This window comes from Haliotis rubra, unplaced genomic scaffold (genome assembly GCF_003918875.1).
Source record: "Haliotis rubra isolate DU_JTF1 unplaced genomic scaffold, ASM391887v1 Scf10, whole genome shotgun sequence".
NCBI classification, from domain to species: domain Eukaryota; kingdom Metazoa; phylum Mollusca; class Gastropoda; order Lepetellida; family Haliotidae; genus Haliotis; species Haliotis rubra.
The window spans coordinates 2609226-2630525 of NW_025764892.1; the positions used below are offsets into that span (position 1 = coordinate 2609226).

The 21300-nt window shown below is 41.3% G+C and overlaps 1 protein-coding gene across 3 annotated transcripts in view; it reads right to left on the minus strand.

The window, feature by feature from the left end:
• Positions 1–10165: 10165 nt before the first annotated feature.
• The window catches only part of LOC124260342, a 57226-nt gene continuing 46091 nt past the window's right edge, over positions 10166–21300 (minus strand). For 2 of the 3 annotated variants that reach the window (XM_046694666.1, XM_046694813.1), the window contains exon 2: positions 10166–14872. In XM_046694666.1, the coding sequence (XP_046550622.1) occupies positions 13070–14872 (1803 nt within the window). In that variant the 3' untranslated portion in view covers positions 10166–13069. Of the gene's footprint in view, positions 14873–18858; positions 18977–21300 lie in introns of those variants that run through there. The other variant, XM_046694739.1, reaches the window with a different exon arrangement.

A 21300-nucleotide genomic window follows, 5' to 3' on the forward strand; every position in this document is an offset into this window, starting at 1 on the left:
CGATGTGGGAGTCCCCGGTTCAGGCGGTTGTGGAATCCCTCTAGGTTGTTGTTTGACCTTTGACCTGTTGTTGAGTGATGGTTCCATAGTGGCAGACGGAATCTTGCGTCGTAGTAGACCCAGGTAGTCACCAATTAATCTTTGAAGGTGGCCGCTCTTGGTACATCGGGAGCGTCGTCCATGGCGTCAACCCACGTTGCCTGGATACTGTTCTGGGGTAAAAGGGGTAGTCCAGCCGCTCATCTTACCCATCTGGATATTTCCAGGTCCTCTCTGTAAGCAACAGCAAGTCCCAGATCCTGGACCTTCCTCCAAATGGCCTGACAGTAGTGGAAGAAGCAACCCTTCACTTCAGCAGTCGGAAACTCTCTCTCTATAGCATGAATTGCCGCCAGCTCAAAGTCTGTCTGGACACAGGATGGGGCAAGCGGCCGGTTAAGTCTCTGCTGAACTTCATTCTTGATGAGTCTGAAGAGTCTGGAGTAGGTCTCAGTCTGACCGGTGGGGAGTAAGGTGAAGATGAGGGGATAGGTTGTGGTTCCACGTCTTGCATGTAGGATGTACTCTTGATTCCACAGACCAGGGCAGGCAGTAAAGGTTCCATCCATATATATGATTTCAGAAGACTGCAAGGCCTGAAGACTATCCATGGTACCAAATGCCAGGATCTTATCGTCATCATCATCTGAAAACAGGAGGAAGGGTCGACCATCTGCTGTCTGCGTCCAGGAATCTTGAAGGTTCACTTCCGATCTCGTCTGCGGCAAAACAGGAATTGCCTTCTGTCGATGGCGGTACATAGCACTGCTCATGGTCGGGAAGGATGGCATCAATGGTATCTTATCATCGTCCAAGTTCTTAATCTCGTTGTTGTAGAGGGTGTGCATCGATGTTGACTCCTCCCTCGATCTCTTCCTCAGGTTGCTGACAAACCGGACCTTCTGGCTATCCTGTGGTGGATGATTATGCTCCGTCGCATTCCTCAAAACATTTCCGACTGTTGTGACTCTGCCTCTGCAAGGTGACTGGACACACTTCCAGTGTACACAAGACTGTCTGTCGACATTCTTAGTGTGTAGATAACCCTCAAATAGGACTTGGGTGCTACCTCTCCGTGACATAACAATCTCAACATTGCGAAGACCAGCCATGTTGATGTCATGTTAGTTTGTTTCCAACATTATATACTATGCTAAGTCATCTCAAATTACTTGTCTCATCTCAGTGTCAATTTCAACATTTACTTCATTTCATCTTAACAAACTTTCTCTAACCAAGAACACCTTAATCCTTTCTAAGTTGTATACACAACACTTTAATCGCTCCCATGGGTAAGTTCATTATGCCAGACAGGTAAATGCCAGGTATTGTTTTAACTAATTGTAGGGGTGCTGGGATGTAGGGGTAATGGGATACAACCTTTACAGACTGCCGTCATATAGCTGGAACACTGCTGTGTGACGTATTAAAAAAACAAACGAATAAGCTAACTAATCTCTCCCCAGCAACCCACTGTATTTCATTTTCGTTACGTCATACAAGCCAAAATCACTTAGTCACTGATTATTTAATAACGTCGGGTTCCCAGTACTTGATAGCAACAAGACTGACTGACTGCGTTTGGTTTTACGCCGCTTTTAGCAATATTCCAGCAACATCACGGCGGGGGACACCAGAAATGAGCTTCACACATTGTACCCATGTGGGGATTCGAACTCGTGTCTTCGGCGTGACGAGCCAACGCTTTAACCACTAGGCTACCCCACCGCCCCGATAGCAACAAGAGAATGAGGTCGGACATAAAACTGGAACAGTGTGATACTCGTAAAGGCGAGATATGACAAAAGAGTCAGTAGGGGTTTATGGTATGAAATTGCTCCGAGGACTACTGAAAGAATATCACGACGGGGGCCACTAAAAGATGGCTTCGAAACGCGTTAACCATAAGGCAACCCGATCACCCCACAGCAGAAATGATGGAAATCTGATTGAAAAATAGGCAAGTTATCGACCAAATATATAATAATTATGCAAGTTCCCAACTCCTATTGAGATGTACATCCGAATTAACACGAACTAAACCCTGTGTACACCACCACCATCAGGTTTCTCTGATACACAAATCGATGCTCATACTGTTGATCACTGGATTGTCTGGTCCAGACTCGATTTTTTTACAGACCGCCGCCATATAGCGGAATATTGCTGAGTGCGGCGTAAAACTAAACATAATCACTCACTTTCTCTGATACAAGTTAGAAGCAGCTGTCTTTGACTATGACCGGTTCTCCCCGGCAATTTGACCGTCATACGTCACATTTTACGGTGCTTCATTCGCATGGTAAGTCGGCTACGCGTTGATGGTAGTGGTTGTCGGAGGCCAGTTCTCCCTGAGGAGCTGATCATGACATGTAAATGCACCCATTCGTAATAATCAATGAGAACTATCCCGACTGACTGATGTGGAACAATGAGAACTTTAATTAACAGATATCACGCAGCTTCAAGATGACGTTTCCATGGTAACGGAAGTTTTTTTCTTTTTTAATGAGAGCCTGACGTCACAGCAAATTAATTAACGATATCCTGGTATTGATCACAACAAATGCAAGCACATCACATCATGTTTATTTTTATAACAAATTAGCTCTGTTATTCATCGAGACTGTCTGTGTGGGTAGTTAACACAATGGGCTGCAGAACGCCAAGGAGATTCATGTTTGTTCATCGTAACACTAGTACTTGTATATATTCGGTATCAGTGTGCGAAATAGCTACTGGTCCGCTAACCCGTGGCTAGTAAAAATCCAGTCGGGCGAGTAAATTTCCAGAGTCACTGGTACGACTTGCTTGTGAATTTTCATGGGTTAATTTTGTAAATATATCACTCTCTCCGACTTGTTCAGTTAAAATACACTTTTAAATCATGCATGATTATGGCCTGATAAAAATGTTCATCATGTTAACAGCTTAATGATGAAACCTGTGTCATGCCGACATTATCTTATTCTCATCTGTTTTTGTAATATGTTGCGTAGTTTCTGCAATCGGGCTAGTGAATTATTTTGTGGGCTAGTAACTTTCAGTAACTAGTAAGTAAGCTACCCCGATTGGCTAGCAACATTTGGAAACTATTTCGCACACTTTTCGGTACAGGCGATATTTTGCAGGAATATTTATTATTTCATTAAAATTTGAACATTATTTATCATAAGTCCCAGAGGCTTGTGGAAAAGTGTATGATTTGAAGTTTTAAAAGGGAGTAGAGTATATGAAACATATTTTTACGTGCACCTTAACTGATGTTTTAAGGATAAAACTGAACCAAATACGATGTACCTCATACTCCACTACTGGCGGGCAACTCATCTCTACGTAAAGTATAGTTCCCTAGTGAAAATTCAGGTTAGAATGGGTCTCCTGCAAACCTATACTCATGTAAGGCAGTTCGGAGCGATGGGGGTAGCCTAGAGGTTAAAGCGTTCGCTCGTCACGGTGAAGACCCGGGTTCGATTACCTGTATGGGTACAATGTGTGAAGCCTATTTCTGGTGTCCCCGGCCGAGATATTGCTGGAATATTGCTAAAAGCGGAGTAAAACCAAACTCACTCACTCACTCAGACCCAGGTTGTTAAAATACATCTTGCGTGAGGAAATATAGCATTATGACTGACTGACTGAGTTTGGTTTTACACCGCTTTTAGCAATATTCCAGCAATATCACGACGGGGGCATTATGATAGAGAATGTCGTATTAACAATTCTTGATATGCATCTTTAGCGATAACTGCTTGATCAGGTTCAGTTTCAGTTGTGAGGATAAGAGGAAAATTGTGTCTTAAATTGGCAGAAATATAGCACCATTTCAATGAATCATATATATCACGAATATGGAAAAAGGCATTCATTTTCATCATATATGTACAATTCACATTCTGAACCCCCTAATCCCCAATGTGGTCTTAAGTCATTTTTTGTGTGGGGTGTGGGGGTGGGGTGTGTGTGTGGGTGGGGGTTTGTTGTCGAACCCTCTGGATCCACCAATGCATGCTTGTCGTGAGAGGCGACTAACGGGATCGGGTGGTCAGGCTCGCTGGCTTGGTTGACACATGTCATCGGTTCCCAACTACGCAGATCGATGCTCATGCTGTTGATCACTGGATTGTCTGGTCCAGACTCGATTATTGACAGACCGCCGCCATATAGCTGGAATATTGCTGAGTGCGGCATAAAACTCAACTCACTTACTCACTTCTGCTAGAGCTGTCTAACATGGGGATCAGTTGGTTAACATCTGTGACTTTTGTGGGACCATTTGACACGACAGCTACTGGCTCTGTTCATGCTAGCATCCATTGGTTTGAATGACTGTGACTCGATAGCAGGCGTGATACAGCGTGGATGTGTCAGTCTACGAAGAAAATATACAAACTGACTTCCACAGTGACTCCACGCGGTAGTCCATACACAGTTATCTCCCTTACACCTTACACCATACGTCAATTCGGGGACAGCGCTGAACACCTTGGGCGTGTAATGTTAAATATACATAGATCATTGGAAATAATGCCACAATGTCTGTGAATTTATATTGGTCTTGACTGTAACTAAAATGCACCATTACTATTCAAATATCGATTACCTGACTAAACGTGCTGCCAGTCAAGAACACCACCACAGCTTTAACTGAAACTTCTCACAGTAACATAAACGGGGCATTATAACAAAAAAGTTCATTTACAGAAAAGATGCAGAGTAAAACAGACAAGATACCCAATAACAGAAACGGTACGCAATAACAGAAAAGGAGAACTCTAATAGATACGATACACAATAACAGAAAAGAATTATTAATGGTACAAGATGAAGGTGTGCGTGCGTGCGTGCGTGCGTGCGTGCGTGCGTGCGTGTGTGTACCCTCACTGACACAAGACACCACATTCACTACTGGAGAGGTCAGGAAACAATCCTGATTAAATCGTATATCGGTTGGTCACAATGTCTGGTTGGTGGTTTCATGCACTTTCGTATTCTGACGACAAGGTCCAATGCTGTGTAAAACATTTCCATGATTTCTTTCGTCCAGGTTCGATCACAGACCGTAGTATTCTGATGAGATATCAACTCACATACTACACATACTACTCATTCACTCTTTTAATCCTCTTTTTTTAAATCACCGAATCCAAATTTACCCCCACAGTTCTAGCAAAACAGGTTATACTTTAATTCAACATATATAAACATGACGAAACGGGATTCGATCTTACGATCATAGAATCCTGGTAAGTGTAAGGAGTGCAACCCTGTACAAAGCTTGAAACGACGGGGCCACTCATGTCCCACCTCTTATATTAAGCAGACCACACTGACTACGCCATTGATTACAGTGTGTAAATCACTATGCTAACACCTGACATGTGTCTAGAGCTTATTGTGAGGATGTCGTCCACCTGTGCTGTTGAGGTTGTATTTACGACGTGCCTTCCCCGGCGTTGGACTCACTGACTCACTTGTCTGTTTGCTGATATAGGTTTTGTTAATGACCTTCTCCCAGCCTGTATGTCTGTTGGGTAACTGGAGGGATAGATCCCGAGTAATAAATCACTTGTTTTTGTAGAATTACGTGACTTTGAACGACGATCTGGGATTACGTGTTATATGTTTTTGTAGGTGCTGCGACAGAGTATGCTGACATTAGAACTCCAGTTTCAAAACGCTCTCCACAGAGAAAGCTACGATACAAGTCGACTTGAAGAGGAGCCCATTACATTTACGTTACATGATACACAGTCAACAATTTAGAAATCTACGTTTCAAACCGGCCATCTAACCCTATATTTCAGTGTTGTTTAAGGCAGAAAAAATGTTTACTGGTTGTTTTTTTTATCTTTCAGACATTTCTTGTTGTTTTACATCATGACAAGCGTAAGAACGAGAGACAAGAGAACGCACCATGAACCCCACTATGGTTGTGTAACCTAACACCAAGTATATAATCTGAACCACACTACGGCTGTATGACCTCACATCAAGTATATTGTCTGAACCACACTACGGTTGTATAACCTCACGGTTGAGTCCCATTTCGCCTACATCCCATTTCGCCTACAGTAAACATGTAGGCGAATAGGGAATAGAAAATGCACCCCTATTGAGAGAATGGACTTGACTTAGTGGAATTAAGGAAGGTCAGTTTCACAATGTATGAGTAAAAAGATAAGTATATCACTGTCTTTAAATGGAGTCAACTTATAATCTGTGTTTATGTAAGCAATTGGCTTAAGGATTACGGATATGAAGATCAAAAGTAGCAGTGACATACTTACAACAGTTTGTGATTATAAATAAATATTAATCATTTTGATCCTACACACTGGAAGTGTGTGATCTAGGGATGTAAAGGAAGATGCAGCACCATCATGGTCTGAAAAAACTTGTGGGAAAGCACCATCCGAACATTTATGAATTCATAACAGCTATCAAGAACATTGAATCCACCAACAACATCACTCGCCTTCAGATTGACCATGGTGCAACAACTCGGCTATGCTCACGAGCTTACAGAGATCTTGACCAGCGTCTCAACCGACTGAGACAACAACTTGAAAGTGGAAGAAGATCACCTATTCAGCTCCAGGACGCAGCAAGTCACTTATTGAAGCTTCAATAAACTCAGACATCCATGAACTCAAGTACAGTGTACTAGTTAACAGCCAGTGTTATTTTGATTATTGTATTATATTGTACTATGATTTGCTGTGAATGAAGAACAATTTTTTTATTTTAATGCAAAAAGCCATGTTGTCTACATGTGCTATTAATCAAATAAAGGAAAACTAGGGGAGATTCCATTTATATCTGAAGGGGGTAAACTTATTACTCATGCATGAAATAACAGTCACTAGACCATGAATTGTTGATTTAAGACTGTAGGCGAAATGGGATGTAGGCGAAATGGGAACATGCCTAACCTCACATCAAGCATATTGTCTGAACCACACTACGGCCGTATGACCTCACACAAAGTATATTGTCTAAACCACTATACGGCTGTATGACATCACATCAAGTACTAGTATATTGTCTGAACCACACTGCGGCTGTATGACCTTATATCAAGTATATTGTCTGAACCACACTACGGCTGTATGACCACACATCATGTATATTGTCTGAACCACACTACGGCTGTATGACCTCGCATCACGTATATTGTCTGAACCACACTGCGGCTGTATGACATCACATCAAGTGTATTGTCTGAACCACACTGCGGCTGTATGACCTTATATCAAGTATATTGTCTGAACCACACTACGACTGTATGAGCTCACATCAAGTATATTGTCTGAACCACACTACGGCTGTATGACATCACATCAAGCACTAGTATATTATCTGAACCACACTACGGCTGTATGACCTCACATCAAGTATATTGTCTGAACCACACTACTGTTGTATGACCTCACATCAAGTATATTGTCTGAACCACACTACGGGTTGTTTAACCTCACATCAAGTATATTGTCTGAACCACACTACGGCTGTATGACCTCACATCAAGTATATTGTCTGATCCACACTACGGGTTGTATAACCTAATATAAAGTATATTGTCTGAACCACACTACGATTGTGTGACCTCACATCATGTATATGGTCTGAAGCACACTACGGTTGTATGACCTCACATCAAGTATATTGTCTGAACCACACTACGGTTGTATGACATCACATCAGGTATAATATCTGTATCACATTGTGTTTGTTCGACCTAGCAAGGGGCGGTGGGGTAGCCTAATCGTTAAAGCGTTCGCTCGTCACGATGAAGATCCGGGTTCGATTCCCCACATGGGTACAATGTGCGAAGCCCATTTCTGGTGTAAACGCCGTGATAATGCTGGAGTAATGCTAAAAGCGGCGTAAAATCATACTCACTCACTCACTCACTTTAACGCCGCACTCAGCAGTATTCTGTATGGAGCGGTCTGTAAATACTCGAGTCTGGACCAGGCAATCCAGTGATCAACATCATGAGCATCGATCTTCACAATTATGACACGCACCAACCAAGTCAGCGAGCCTGATCACTCGATCCCGTTAGTCGGCTCTTACAAGAATGGCTTGCTGAAGATCAATTCTAACTCGGTCACATGTATGGTGAGGGTTGCTGAAAGGTAATGCTGCCCAAATTGTTCCTATCAAGTTCGCACCTGTCTGTCTGCAGATTTGTTTTAGGTGTATATCTTATCATTTTTCTGAACAAAGTGAAAGTTCGCACCTGTCTGTCTACAGGTTTATTTTAGGTGTAATGTGACACCTTTTGTTTGGAGCCATTTTGCCCAAACCGCAGTTCTACTCAACACGTTAAACCTACACAGGGTGCCTACTAGTTGGCACCGTCTTTCAATTTATGTGAATGGGTGAGTATAGTTTTACGCCGCCTTTAGCAATATTCCAGCAATATCACAGTAAAGGTACACCAGAAATGGGCTTCACACATTCTACCCATGTGGGGTAATCAAACCCAGGTCTTCGACGTGCAAACGCTTCAACCACTAGGTTACCCTACCGCCCCTCAAGTTATGTGAATTGATTAGGCAAAATGGAAGAATGTCTACTATTTCCAAGTATGTACATATACAATGACAAGTTGCAGGTGCGACCCCACATTTACACTAACGCCCACAAGCTATATTGCGGAATAAGAAGCGTCCCACGAGAGACAATGTCATCACATCTACGTTGTAAATGCTTGTAGCAACATCCCGCGTAGTTTGGTACATAACAAGAAATAATTTCAATATTCTCATTAGTTGAGCATTAGCGTGTTGTAAAACCACACTCTGGCGCGGTGATACCTTGGCACCACACCGGTGTCACAAGTTAATTTGTATATCATGTGACCGGATTTTTCTCTTGTTCGTAAGCAAACCCACTGATACTGAAAGCTGAGCAACCCGGTCTGTTTCAACACAGAATAAACTTTGTTTGTATATTCCAAAATATATCTCAGCAGAGACGGGTAGGACAGTATGCACGTGACTGTATTGCCAACTACAAACGAGGTTCGAATCCTCCAATTAGAACCGTGCAATAAGTAACAAACCAAAAAAATGCATAAATAAATAGAAACGAAAGGTCCGGCAAAATTTTAAAATATTTCGTGACTTGTTTTATCTAAATGTGTGGACTATACACGAAACAACAAAGATGATAATTATATATTGTTGAAAGTGTACTACATGTACTTGGTTGACTGCGGAACTGACTGGGTAGGAGAGCGTCGTAATACATTCAGCTATTGGTCGTCACAATGGCGGACACGATCGACTAAACGGGGAAGATGTCCCAGGTTGTCAATGTATTGGCATTAGGTGTCAGTCATCCTTGTTAACCTTGCCTATCACTGAATGGTTCTTAACAGGATGTGTCTAATAGATGCTGAAGTAGACTCACAGAATGATGAAGAATGTTCTTAACCGTCACTGTCCGTCTATACACGGAGTCGACAGTGTTTGATGTACATTCTGTGTTGTTCCCCAGGATGGGCCATGATAGTTAGATCACAGTAAAACTAACATTGAAAAAACAAACCGTTTTCAAGATTATGCGCGTGAAAGGAGTGAGTGAGTTTTGTTTTACGCCGCTGGGGACACCAAAAATGGGCTTCACATATTGTACCTATGTGGGGATTCGAACCCGGGTCTTCGGCGTGACGAGCCAACGCTTTAACCATTAGGCTACCCCATCGCCCCCCTCTTACAATTAGAGGTTCTGATCAATTCTCAACGGTTCACCAGGAACGTTGAGGGAGTTGTGTTTCTGTCTTTTCTAGAATACTATCACATGAACAGCTATAAACGTCACAATGTAGTGTTTATACGCGTATGAAAGTCAGCTTCACCAACCTTCGTTTAATGGAAAAGCCATTAACTTCACATTAAACAAATCATATAATGATATGACTGATATGACCCGCAATGGAATGTCCTCAGATATTTGTGTAGATGCAGCGAGCACTAAGATCTTTTTTGAATACAACTGGCATTAAAAATAAATGCATCATATCAAAGGACTCACGTACATTGTAAATACAATATTAAGTGTATAAATACATTAACACAAACCCTAGACAACTATAACAGGACGAACCAGATTTATAAATATAGGTTTTATTCACCAATAACGTGACACAGTGATCCTAGCCGCAAGCATATATTTTCAAACAGTCTTATCACAGGCAAACACATATCACGTTGCGCACAGATCGTCATGTGACCAAGTGCACCTGTATCCCCTGGGGAGATGAAAGCATTAACGTACAGCACCATAGAAGCCCTAAAAGAAGACACGCCATTACCGCTATAGGCGCCATGCAACAGTACACGCCTAAGGTGTTAAGGTGTCCTTAAATTTACCTTCGTCAAGCTAAGGCCATATGTACAAGTGGGCAGGGTCAGTCTAAATTAATTTTCATAACAAAAAATCGAGTCAAAGTCTAACAATTATGTTTTAACACAATTTGATTTGGTTAAACAGAGACTGGGTTCTGTCTGTACATACGTTTGCCTGTGCAGTCATTTCCGGTCATAACATTACGTTTGGAGATAAAACAATCGGTTTAAACCTTCGTACCCCATAGGAATGTGAAATATGGTTTCTGTTCATGCATATGTTGACTAAACGAACTGATTTTGGGGCTCCCTTCCTTGTACACGATGATGACGCAACGTCTTTTGACGAAAGATTAAAAGTTAAAAATAAATCAATTCGTCGTACTAGAACCGTTGGTATAGTTGATTGCAGGCTAGATCTATTTTCTACCACATTGATGAGTGTACAACTTTAAAACCCACTACATCCTATTCATTGTGGTAAATTTATGCATGGGTTTCATCGAGTGCAATTCTTGAAACAGGGCAATACAACGGACTCCAACTCTGATTTCAGACTCTTTGCTTCCATTTACCATTTACGTGTCCAACAGTACTAACTATGGGATATCAGCCCTGTCTGGCCTGTACTATGCTATAACAGTTATTTCACATATATTCGTTACCTACAAAAAGCACATACAACTCATCCAACTGAAATCTAAGCGCTATACTGACTAATGAAAGAAACGCAACATAGAAGAAACTTTAAGACGGAAATATGCATAATGTTCATTGCTTGAAATCCTACAGAACCATCGATTAATACACACGTAAAGATTATTTAATGTCCGCAGATTTACGGTGACATGCACAATATCGATTTCCGTCACCTTACAATTGATTGTTTATGGGGTTGATTCTTTCCGAGTATTTATATATTATCTCTTTAACTTGTAAACACAGATCAAAATTATGTATTATAGGTACAACTAGCATATCTGTTGAATCCGTGTTGCGTTTCTTTCAGTTGTCAGTATATAACAATATTGCAATGAATCAAAAACGTATTTGCAACAGGATGACAAATATCTTTAAACATCTTTAAGACAAGCTCAGTATCGGTTTCAGCATAACCCCTTCAAGCATTTTGCACCAGACATGAATGCATTGACTTAATCCACGCCGGGATATACCGACGAATATACCTTCATGAGTTAATTCCACAGCGACATACAAGACCACTGACACATGAGTATCAGTTGTCGTTTTAAAAAGTTTACATGCACCAATCAATCATATTTCATCGCTTGAGCATGACCTAACATTACTTCACCTCTTCAATGAATCATTGGAATGTATACGCTTATTATGAAAGCATGTTGAAACGAACAGGATTTTCGCTATTTATCACCACACACACATAATGTGCACCCTATGCTTAGCAAATACAGAAGCTGGTCTACTGGCTATCACAAACAGAGTGTTGATTACCCTTGACATGACATACCATAAAGTAGATCCTGGTTCATTCTGACGAAGCTGTCAAGGTTAAATTGTCCTCGGGTAATTTATAATAATACTGTAATTCTTCGGAACAGGCAATCTACGATGTGTGGATTAAAAGATACAACGCTACTGTCAATAAATTTGTGTTTGTAAATTGGAGTCAATTTTAAATGCATGTGCACGTTTACAACATCATATCTGGTATACCAATCTCTGTTTCGTACTGGCATCTGCAAATACTTCAGTTCCATTGAAACTTGTACGAATAATTAAGATATAGATGATGTGATTTCTTCAAGTGATATGTTTGTCAAATGAAAACTATCCTATTCTATACTGCATCTGTCATATCTAACAGTACTACGTATAATATACACCATGTAATCGCAGAAAGGACAACTTTAGCACTATATAAAAAGCAATTCTAACTTGCTGAATTGTTATAAACGGTACCGTTGCCCACACACACATAAGTAAAAGTTTGATTGTCTTATTCGTTTACTCGATGTAACAGTTAGTGATCAATAATGTTATTTTGATTTAAAGTGTCCTATGAGGTATATGAATATGTTTAACATGTATGATTTAACGATGTGCATTGTGGGTATAAACCTACTTCCTTGCCGTGATGTTTTTTATTCTCAATTACCCGTGCGACGTATGTTTTACAAACAAAACGTTTTCCACTGCTGAACTAATTATAGGTGACACTGAAGTTACATGAGAACAAAGATTATTAAATGACCGTTTTGCGCATATGATACTCAAATTCATGGACACAAAGATGAAAAACAATTTGCAAAGATTCCCTGTTACCGAGAAACTGTCATGGCAGTTGTAATCAAACATTCATATAAAACTGAAATGCGTTTCGAAACTCAAAACCTTCTTATATTCTGCGAAAGGTTCAAGCGAAAAAAACCTTGATATTCTCACCATGTCACACATCTCAAGTACTCAAGGTCAGGAACTGTGGAACTGTATATGAAATGCGACACATGAACATATGAAGAATTCAAAACTGGTCCAATAAGAGTGTTCCATGGACCAGTCTTCAATAAATACAATTTTTGAATCCCTTGTCATTTGTCAGACCTCAACTGATTCAGTTGTCATTGTGTCACAGACATCGAAACGAAAGCTGAACAAATACACATTTGTTATCCGTGAGACAAGAGTCACACTTCTGTTTGGCGGAAAGGCAAAGATGCACAACTATCAGTTTTGTACAAATCTTGTTTTAGCCCCTCCTCACTTCGATGTGCCTCACATTCCCGCTCCTGAACCCTGTCAATCTCGGAAGTACTTCCATAGTCAGATGATCGGCGGGAATGTTTAGCCTTGGAATATTCGTGAGAGATGTCATTTCTCTTAAGAAATACAGCCATCACTTTCCCTGGACCGTGAACAGGGCTTGGTTCGCAACTTGACGAAGTGTCGTCGAAGTCGGTGGAGATCCAGCTGCTGTCGGAGACAATACTATGGGCGTGGCGTCCGCACGGTGTGCTTGGAGGAGACGTGACGTACCCCTCATCAGAAGCTATGCTGAACTTTTTCTCATGGTAAGGGATCTGGATTGATGGTGTTTGGTTCTGTTCATGTTCAGTGTCTGAACATGAATGATCGTCCTTGTTTGGTTCTTGCTCCTTCCCTCGATCTTTATCACAGTCTTTATTTTCAACTGATTCTCTTGGACGAACCGTTGATTTTGTTTCAGCTGCTTTATTGTCCTTGTTTATAGTTTTGCCGTTGGGTGAGGAACGGGATGACGATACTCTGTCACCAACAAACACATTGCCTTCGGATTTCTTTCTATCACCGTTGATGCCATTTTGTTGCCTTTGATTGTTTGTGTAAGTTCGGGGTTCAACCCGTCTAACATTCTGGAAGGAGTTATGTCTTGGGTCTAGTGTCAGATTGCCATCAGAATATGTCCTTGGGCCGTATGACCTCTCGGACATTCCAGAGTGGTGCTTTTCATTCTTCATATTCTGAAACAGGATGGAACTGCTTGGAGAACGTTTTGCAAAGTAGTTGTTCACTTTAGGTGTATCCCGACTGAGAACATGGATATTGCTTGGTACACTACTTCCCTTTGACAGTCTAGAAACGTTTATGTCAGCTTCACTTAATGTTCTGGAGTGACCATTATAAAAACGTTCGTTTCCTCTAGGAGACAGGCTGGTTTCAACATTGAAAGAATTCCGCCTTTGAATAACATTTGAAGAACTGGATATCTTCACACTTTGCGATCCAAAGGTGGAACTGTTTTTCTGTACACATTTTTGGACTGGCTGCTCAGCCATATTCGCAGCTTTAGTCTGGGACTGTGGAGCTTTGAAACCATGCAAAACTGCATGGAGAGGACTCGGCATGTCTTGTGACACGTTTGCCAAGTCAACATCTTTGAATATACCTTGGTTCTTCTTACTCCCGCCTCCTGTCAAAACAGCTTCACACTGAATGCTAGCTCGGCGTAACTTAGGTTCAATGTTTTCATTATTCACAATCTGATCCTCGCCGACTGGATCGTGTCTAGCAAAATGCTGGTTATAACTTGTTGAAGGAATGGCAGAGAAAGAAGAACTCCTCTGGTTCTTCCTTGTATTCGGGGTGTTTGTAAACTGATTTGCTGTCATGTCATTGTTTCTCTCATTCAAACTTTCTGAACTCACAGATCTGAAGGCAGAACCAGACAGTAAAGAACTCCATGACTGCGACTTTTGGAGTCTGTCAGACTCGGTGGTAAGTTGGTGTTCAAACACATCAGTGTCCGTTGTGTTCAGAGGACGCCTATTCCGACAGGCTTCCAGACTGAAACTTGAATGCCTTCGATGTCCAACTGTAGAACCCCCCAGGTTTGTGCAGTCTTGTAGTTTCCCATTGGTGAAAACTCCACCACCGTCGTCACCTTCTTCGTTGATGCTGGCCAGACACGTTGAAGACAGGCGTAATGAGGCAGACATTCGTCTCTGGTTGAGCTAAAATAAAGAAAATATTTGTTAAGATGACATACAGAACGAAACAGTTCCTTTATTATCAGACCTGCAACAGTATAAATATACTCATGACCGGTTTGTTGATCCTTTATATCCTTCCCTTACGAGCTGAAGTTTCTGATTATGTTCACTGTTTTACAAACAATCAAATCCTTTAAAAGGGATTGTTAGAAAAGCCCTTAACGAAAATGAAACAATTTCTTTCTAAAAGAGAACATTTGGTTTGTGAATGACTAGATTTTAGATTTGGACATGAATACATGGTTTTCTTGAAAGTTGTTTACTTGAAGGATGGTGCAAGGTTAAGTGACTCGGTGCCTAACTTTAATTTCTGAGCAGTTAATCAAGGTTCAGGAAGAAACAAAGGAATGGAATCTAGGACTTCACACGTTTGATGCCATAACTAGAACACAGATTATCATTTGGCAAAGGGCTGAAGGAAGTTCACTTTCAATTCAAACATCCGCATGTTAACTGATTATGTTGTGATTCCGGAACTGATTGCCTGGGATATATGTTAAGCACCTCAAAGGGCATCTGTTTCACAATTCGGCAAACCCTGGGATTAGAAGGGCGATAGGAACAATGCAATACAAATTTCACAATTTGGTGACACAGGTAGGGGCCTAGCTACCATTATTAAAAAGCCCAGGCTTACACATGATTCTTGCTAAAAAGGTTGGGCAAGCCCTCAATACTATCTAAGTATAAAGCGTTGCAACCTATTGGGCTTATACGAAAAAAAGGCTTGCTACGCTCCTGACAGGCTTTGTGGTTAGAGTGTAGTTTTCACACCTTTCGATAGTTTTGTGACATTTTTATCCGACAATGACTTCAGTCAATATGTGTGACCGTGTTATTTTAAGGAACTTCACAACACCGGAAATAGCGCATTGTATCTCCCTTGGGACACGGGCGTCTAAAGCACCTGTCCATAATACCCTGTACAGAGTTGCAACCCTTGGGCACATAGGCGCCCTGAGATCGTATGTTCGAATCACGATTAACCCCGATTATGTTTCTAGGCACTAACAGGGAAACGACTGGGACCTTCACCTCTTTGGCACCAAAATTAAGTTGATAAGCTGTGGCATTAGTGGAATAACTGTTCAAAACGGTGTTAAACCCAACTCACTCACTCACTCACTCCTTCAAATGGGCGGGGGTAACCTAGTGGTAACAAAGCGTACGCCCGCCCCGGCAAAGACCCGGGTTCGATTCCCAAGATGGTTACAATATATGAAAATCATTTCCGGTGTCCCCCGACGTGATATTGCTGGAATGTTGCTAAAAGCGGCGTAAAACTGTATTCACTCACTCACTCCTTCCCTAAAGTGGACTGAAGTTAACTGTGAACTGTTTAATCTACGGTTCTAGCAAAACCAATTTGCATTGTGTTTTACTCTCCGTTTTACTCTATATACCAGTATATATGTGGTGAACCATTTACATTTAAGAAACTTCTAGAACCAGACCCACCTTTTGGGGTTATATATTCCTGTTATTAAGCGTAGAATTGCATGGTTGCTAGAGTATGTAGATATTTACTGTAAACACATACGTCAAACATGTTATTTTCTATCAACGTTCGGCTGCTATCAGTAAAAACCCACTTTTTGATAACACGTTTCAACTCTTGCATAAGAATCAATTTCTTGGTCTCGACCCAACCAAACAAAGGAAGCGAGCTGATAATGTCAGCTTGACCGTGATTAATGTTAGAACCTGTTTTGCCAGTTGGGAACCTCTAATCAGTTTTTTTTCAGGGCCCTGGGCGTGTGTTGGGGTAACTGCGACACCACAAGGCGACAGAAGAGCGTAGCTTCTATTCATTTCAAGGTGCGCCATATCAGCACTCAGTCGAGGCCATGAGATAAGGGCACAGTGTTGTCTCGTGTGTGAATTAGAAATGAATAGAAACGTGTTTTAAAGGAATATCCTGTCACAGGCATCGCTTTGTTTGTATCAACTGTAAGATACAGTGTTATGGTTGTAAAGAAAATTATCTTATCGGGTATATTTTTTAAAATAGAGTGGTTTGGTGCAGATCAGGTTATGGGGTACTCTGTGGGGGACATGTGATTGAAGGTGATAAAAGTGAAGTTGTGATCGCCAATAACAACACGAAAGAGTGGAAGTAGAGATTTTGCACTGCACTAAGTGGTAGTGTAAAATACTGGTAGTGTAATCCCGAAAAGAAGGCATACACGCACATGCATATATATACATTCCCACGCACGCACACGCACATGCATATATATACATTCCCACGCACGCACACGCACATGCATATATATACATTCCCACGCACGCACACGCATACGCACGCACACAAAATAAACTTACACAAACACATAAACGACATACTGACTATTATATATCCCATGCAAACAGCATGGTGCATAAATGCGACAAAATCACTTCCACGTTCATAAGTGAATGAGTGAGTGAGTATGGTTTTACCCCGCTTTTAGCAATATTCCAGCAATATCACGGTGGAGGACACCAGAAATTGTTCATAAGAGGGGCGGTGGGGTGGCCTAGTGGTTAAAGCGTGCGCTCGTCACGCCGAGGATCGGAGTTCCATTCCCCACATGGGTACAATGTGTGAAGCCTATTTCTAGTGTCCCCCGCCGTGATATTGCTGGAATATTGCTAAAAGCAGCGTAAAACTAAACTCACTCACCCACATTCATAAGATATCTCTGCTTTTAGAGCCGATTGTACAATTGTGACTATATCATGAGTATATATGTGTGTCAACAGTATTACAGTAAACAAATCGAGTCTGGACCAGAACTCTGCCCTGGTATTCTAATGGTTAGGGTGAAAGATTCGGTTATTGAAATGAATATTGATAGACGCTAGTCACTTGATAATCCTCTCTGACATTGATTCATATATTTGAATTCAGAAAAAATGTTACAAAATTGCTTTTCTAGACCAGAAGGTTTTATGAGGTTTGTAAGAGGTTTGCTGGAAATGCGAACATCAACAGATGCATTCGTGAATATAGGAATCAGCTACATCTATTCTATTTGTGTAAGGTAAGTGTTACAATCTGCCCTTTCCCTTCGGGATAAAAGGCATACGCAGTTTATCTTATTTGACATTAGATGTCAATCTACATAGTTATTCAGGTGGATAATCTTCTTCAACCACAATCCGCAGAGGAAAAAGTGAAAGAAATCAGTTGATAGTTTGCACAGGTGTACTGACATTTGACAAGTTCCATAAGGAAAGCCAGGTCTTAACCAGGATTAAATCATTTGTATATGAAGAGCGCCATACCCGTTTGACCTTTAGTTCTACCGGCTAAATATGTCTCCACAAAAACCTGATTTTAGGATAAAGATTAGCCGAAGAAACGGTAACACTGGTACGCTAATAGCCCCTGGCACCAATACACACACTTTCAAACTGTTGACCCTGGAAAATCAGCTTTAAGGGACCACTCGACATGGCTTTCGCTTGAAAGGTCTATACAAAGGCTTACCGTTAATCATCCTTGGCCGTGCGGAAACTATAAGCAGTACCAAATATGTGAAGAATAATAAGAAATTATATATTTGTCCATATTAAATTATATCAATACTCTGTTACACCTGTATAATCAGTAATATTTCATATTGATCAGGGGCGTTGGGTAGCTTAGAGGTTAAAGCTTTCGCTCGTCACACTGAAGACCCGGGTTCGATTCCCCACATAGGTACATGTGTGTAGTCCATTTCTGGTGTCCCCTGTCGTGATATTTCTGGAATATTGCTAAACCAAACTCACTCACTCACCCACTGATATTGATCAGTACCATCGTATATATTGTTGTACTGCCATATAGCTGGAACATTGCCGAGTGCGGCGTTAAACTACAACGCAAATATATTGTAGTATTCAAAAACAGCTATTACAAAAACATATTACTAAAAAGAGCAAGCGAGCTAAAATATCTAATGTCTTTTTAAGCATACCCGTATTTCCGCTTCATATCTGAACATAACCTACACCACCAGAATTTAACCTCGATAATCCAACCTAACAGTTTCCATTGGGCGAAATACTTTTAGGCTAAATAGCGACGAAAAGGGTTAACTGTTACAAAACATGTCGTACCCAACTGGTAGCACCTGTCGATCATGAAATATGTGTTTGTTGCCGGACACCACACAATAACATTTATGTCACATGACAAACACCCGTGAAGATCCGGGTTAGAATGTTGATCTTCAGTAACTCATGCTTGTCGTAAGAAGTGACTAACGGGATCGGGTGGTCAGGCTCGCTGACTTTGACACATGCAATCGTATCACAATTGCGTAGATCGATGCTCATGCTGTTCATCACTAGATTGTCTGATCCAGACTCGATTATTTACAGACCGCCGCCATATAGCTGGACTATTGCTGAGTGCGGCGTAAAACTAAACACGCTCACTGACAAACATGTACAATTACACAGCTTTAGTGCATGTTCTTAAACACAGAACATCATATCATGTTTTATAAACAGAGGAAAGATCAATGATTAAAATCTTTATAACTATAACCCATTAAAGTAAACAAATACCGTTTTGAATACAGTAAAAGAATTCAGACCTCACAGTGCTTGTCATAATTCAATCAACAGTATTTCATTACCGTTACAATGACTTCGGAATGGTATGTGTGAATCACACAGCCTTCGTAAAAGCAATATCGGTTTTCTAATCGATAACCATTGTAGATAGCTCTCCCCGAAGCCACCCACCAAACTACCGCGTAAACAATGTCCCATTGTGGCCCGAGACTGACTGAGCCATTCATGAAGCTACGTGCCCAGAATATGTATGACAGTTTTCATGAATTTATTTCCATTTTCCACGTTGCCATTACATTTGCCACATCTTGGAAATGTATTTCATCTCATATATGTAAGTAATGAACCCTTGTGTTCAACCAATGCTGTCTCTAAAAGGAACAACCTCAGTGGTGTAGTGGATAGGGCGTTGAGCGGAAGGTAGTGGTTCGATCCCCTTGTCGCGTCATACAGTAGAACGTTCAAAGATTACCCTGTCTGGCGCTCGGCACAGAGGAGATAAAACAAAGACCGGTCGGCTTGAAGATGGTTAAATTTGTTTGTGGGGGATATCCTTTTAAACTGCGGCATTGTACCTATATCCTATAAAACCAACAACAATACCGGACTGGTACAAGGAAATAGTCTGAGGCCCAGCGATTTTCCGCGCAGAGTTGCGAGCCCACAGCACCACAAACCCATGGTTCGAATCCCGATTCTCCCCGATTTTGTGTCTATCTCTGTCACGTATCATACATGTGCTCGTGGATTTCACGGTGGTAGACACCTGAGATATGGGCCCCGATCCCCAAAGCGTTCGTAACGTTACGACCTGTCGTAGCTCTATAGTTTAGGATAAGCTTACGAATGTCGTAGCGCTAGGAATCGTGGATCGTGACCCTGCATCACATAAGGCTCGCCTCAAACCTTAGGCTGGTATATTTTGATATCATTGGAATACTGTCTAAAGTGGCGTTGAAAGTGAATTCATTCACTCCCCACAATCCCGCGACCTACAAGAACGACGCGAAGTGTACACAAAATAACCTTGAGGGTTACACCCCATTTCACTGCACCAGTAACTAAATGGACATTAGGCCCCATCACACACCACACCACAGAAATGAACGTACCCAAACTGATATCCTTGTCTGGTGAAACCTATACCTTCATAAATGTGAAAAGAGATCTAATATCTTCTTCTATTATAACAATGAAACCGACTCGATTGAGTACACCGTTTAGTAAAGGTGTAGTCAAACGTTGTAATCGTGAAGCAATGAAATGCAGCAATAAACTCCATGTCTTCAAACGCTTCAGTATGTCGTTACATGTTATACATGTATTCTTTGTGAGAACAACATAGGGATAAAATAATATCCTTGTCAAATACCTATAATGGATTTGACCAGTGGCTAACATCAAACATGGTCATAACATGCTTGAATTCTTGCTTCTATCGATTCATGCCTAAAAGGCATCACTAAAATGATTTCATGTTCAACTAACTCCACTATGGAAGGTATATCTCGCGACCTGGTTGTCTACATACGTGATAGCACCTCAATTCACAGCGGGTTTGTACAGAAAATCCTCTTTCATATCTCCGAACTATCCGGCCAGAGATTGCCAAAGGATTATGAATTCCGAACAAAGAACATAACAAAGGATCTTTAGGGCTGACTTAAGTTTATCCAAGCCCCGACCACCGTGGCCACATAAACAGAATAGACGCTACGGTATTGAAGAAAGTTATTTGGGATGTTCGCTAAGCTTTGGAAATCCACCATACGGGGATTCGCGAAAAGCTGTTGACGGGCCATGGAGCATTGTTACCGTGGCGCCTACTACTGATATCA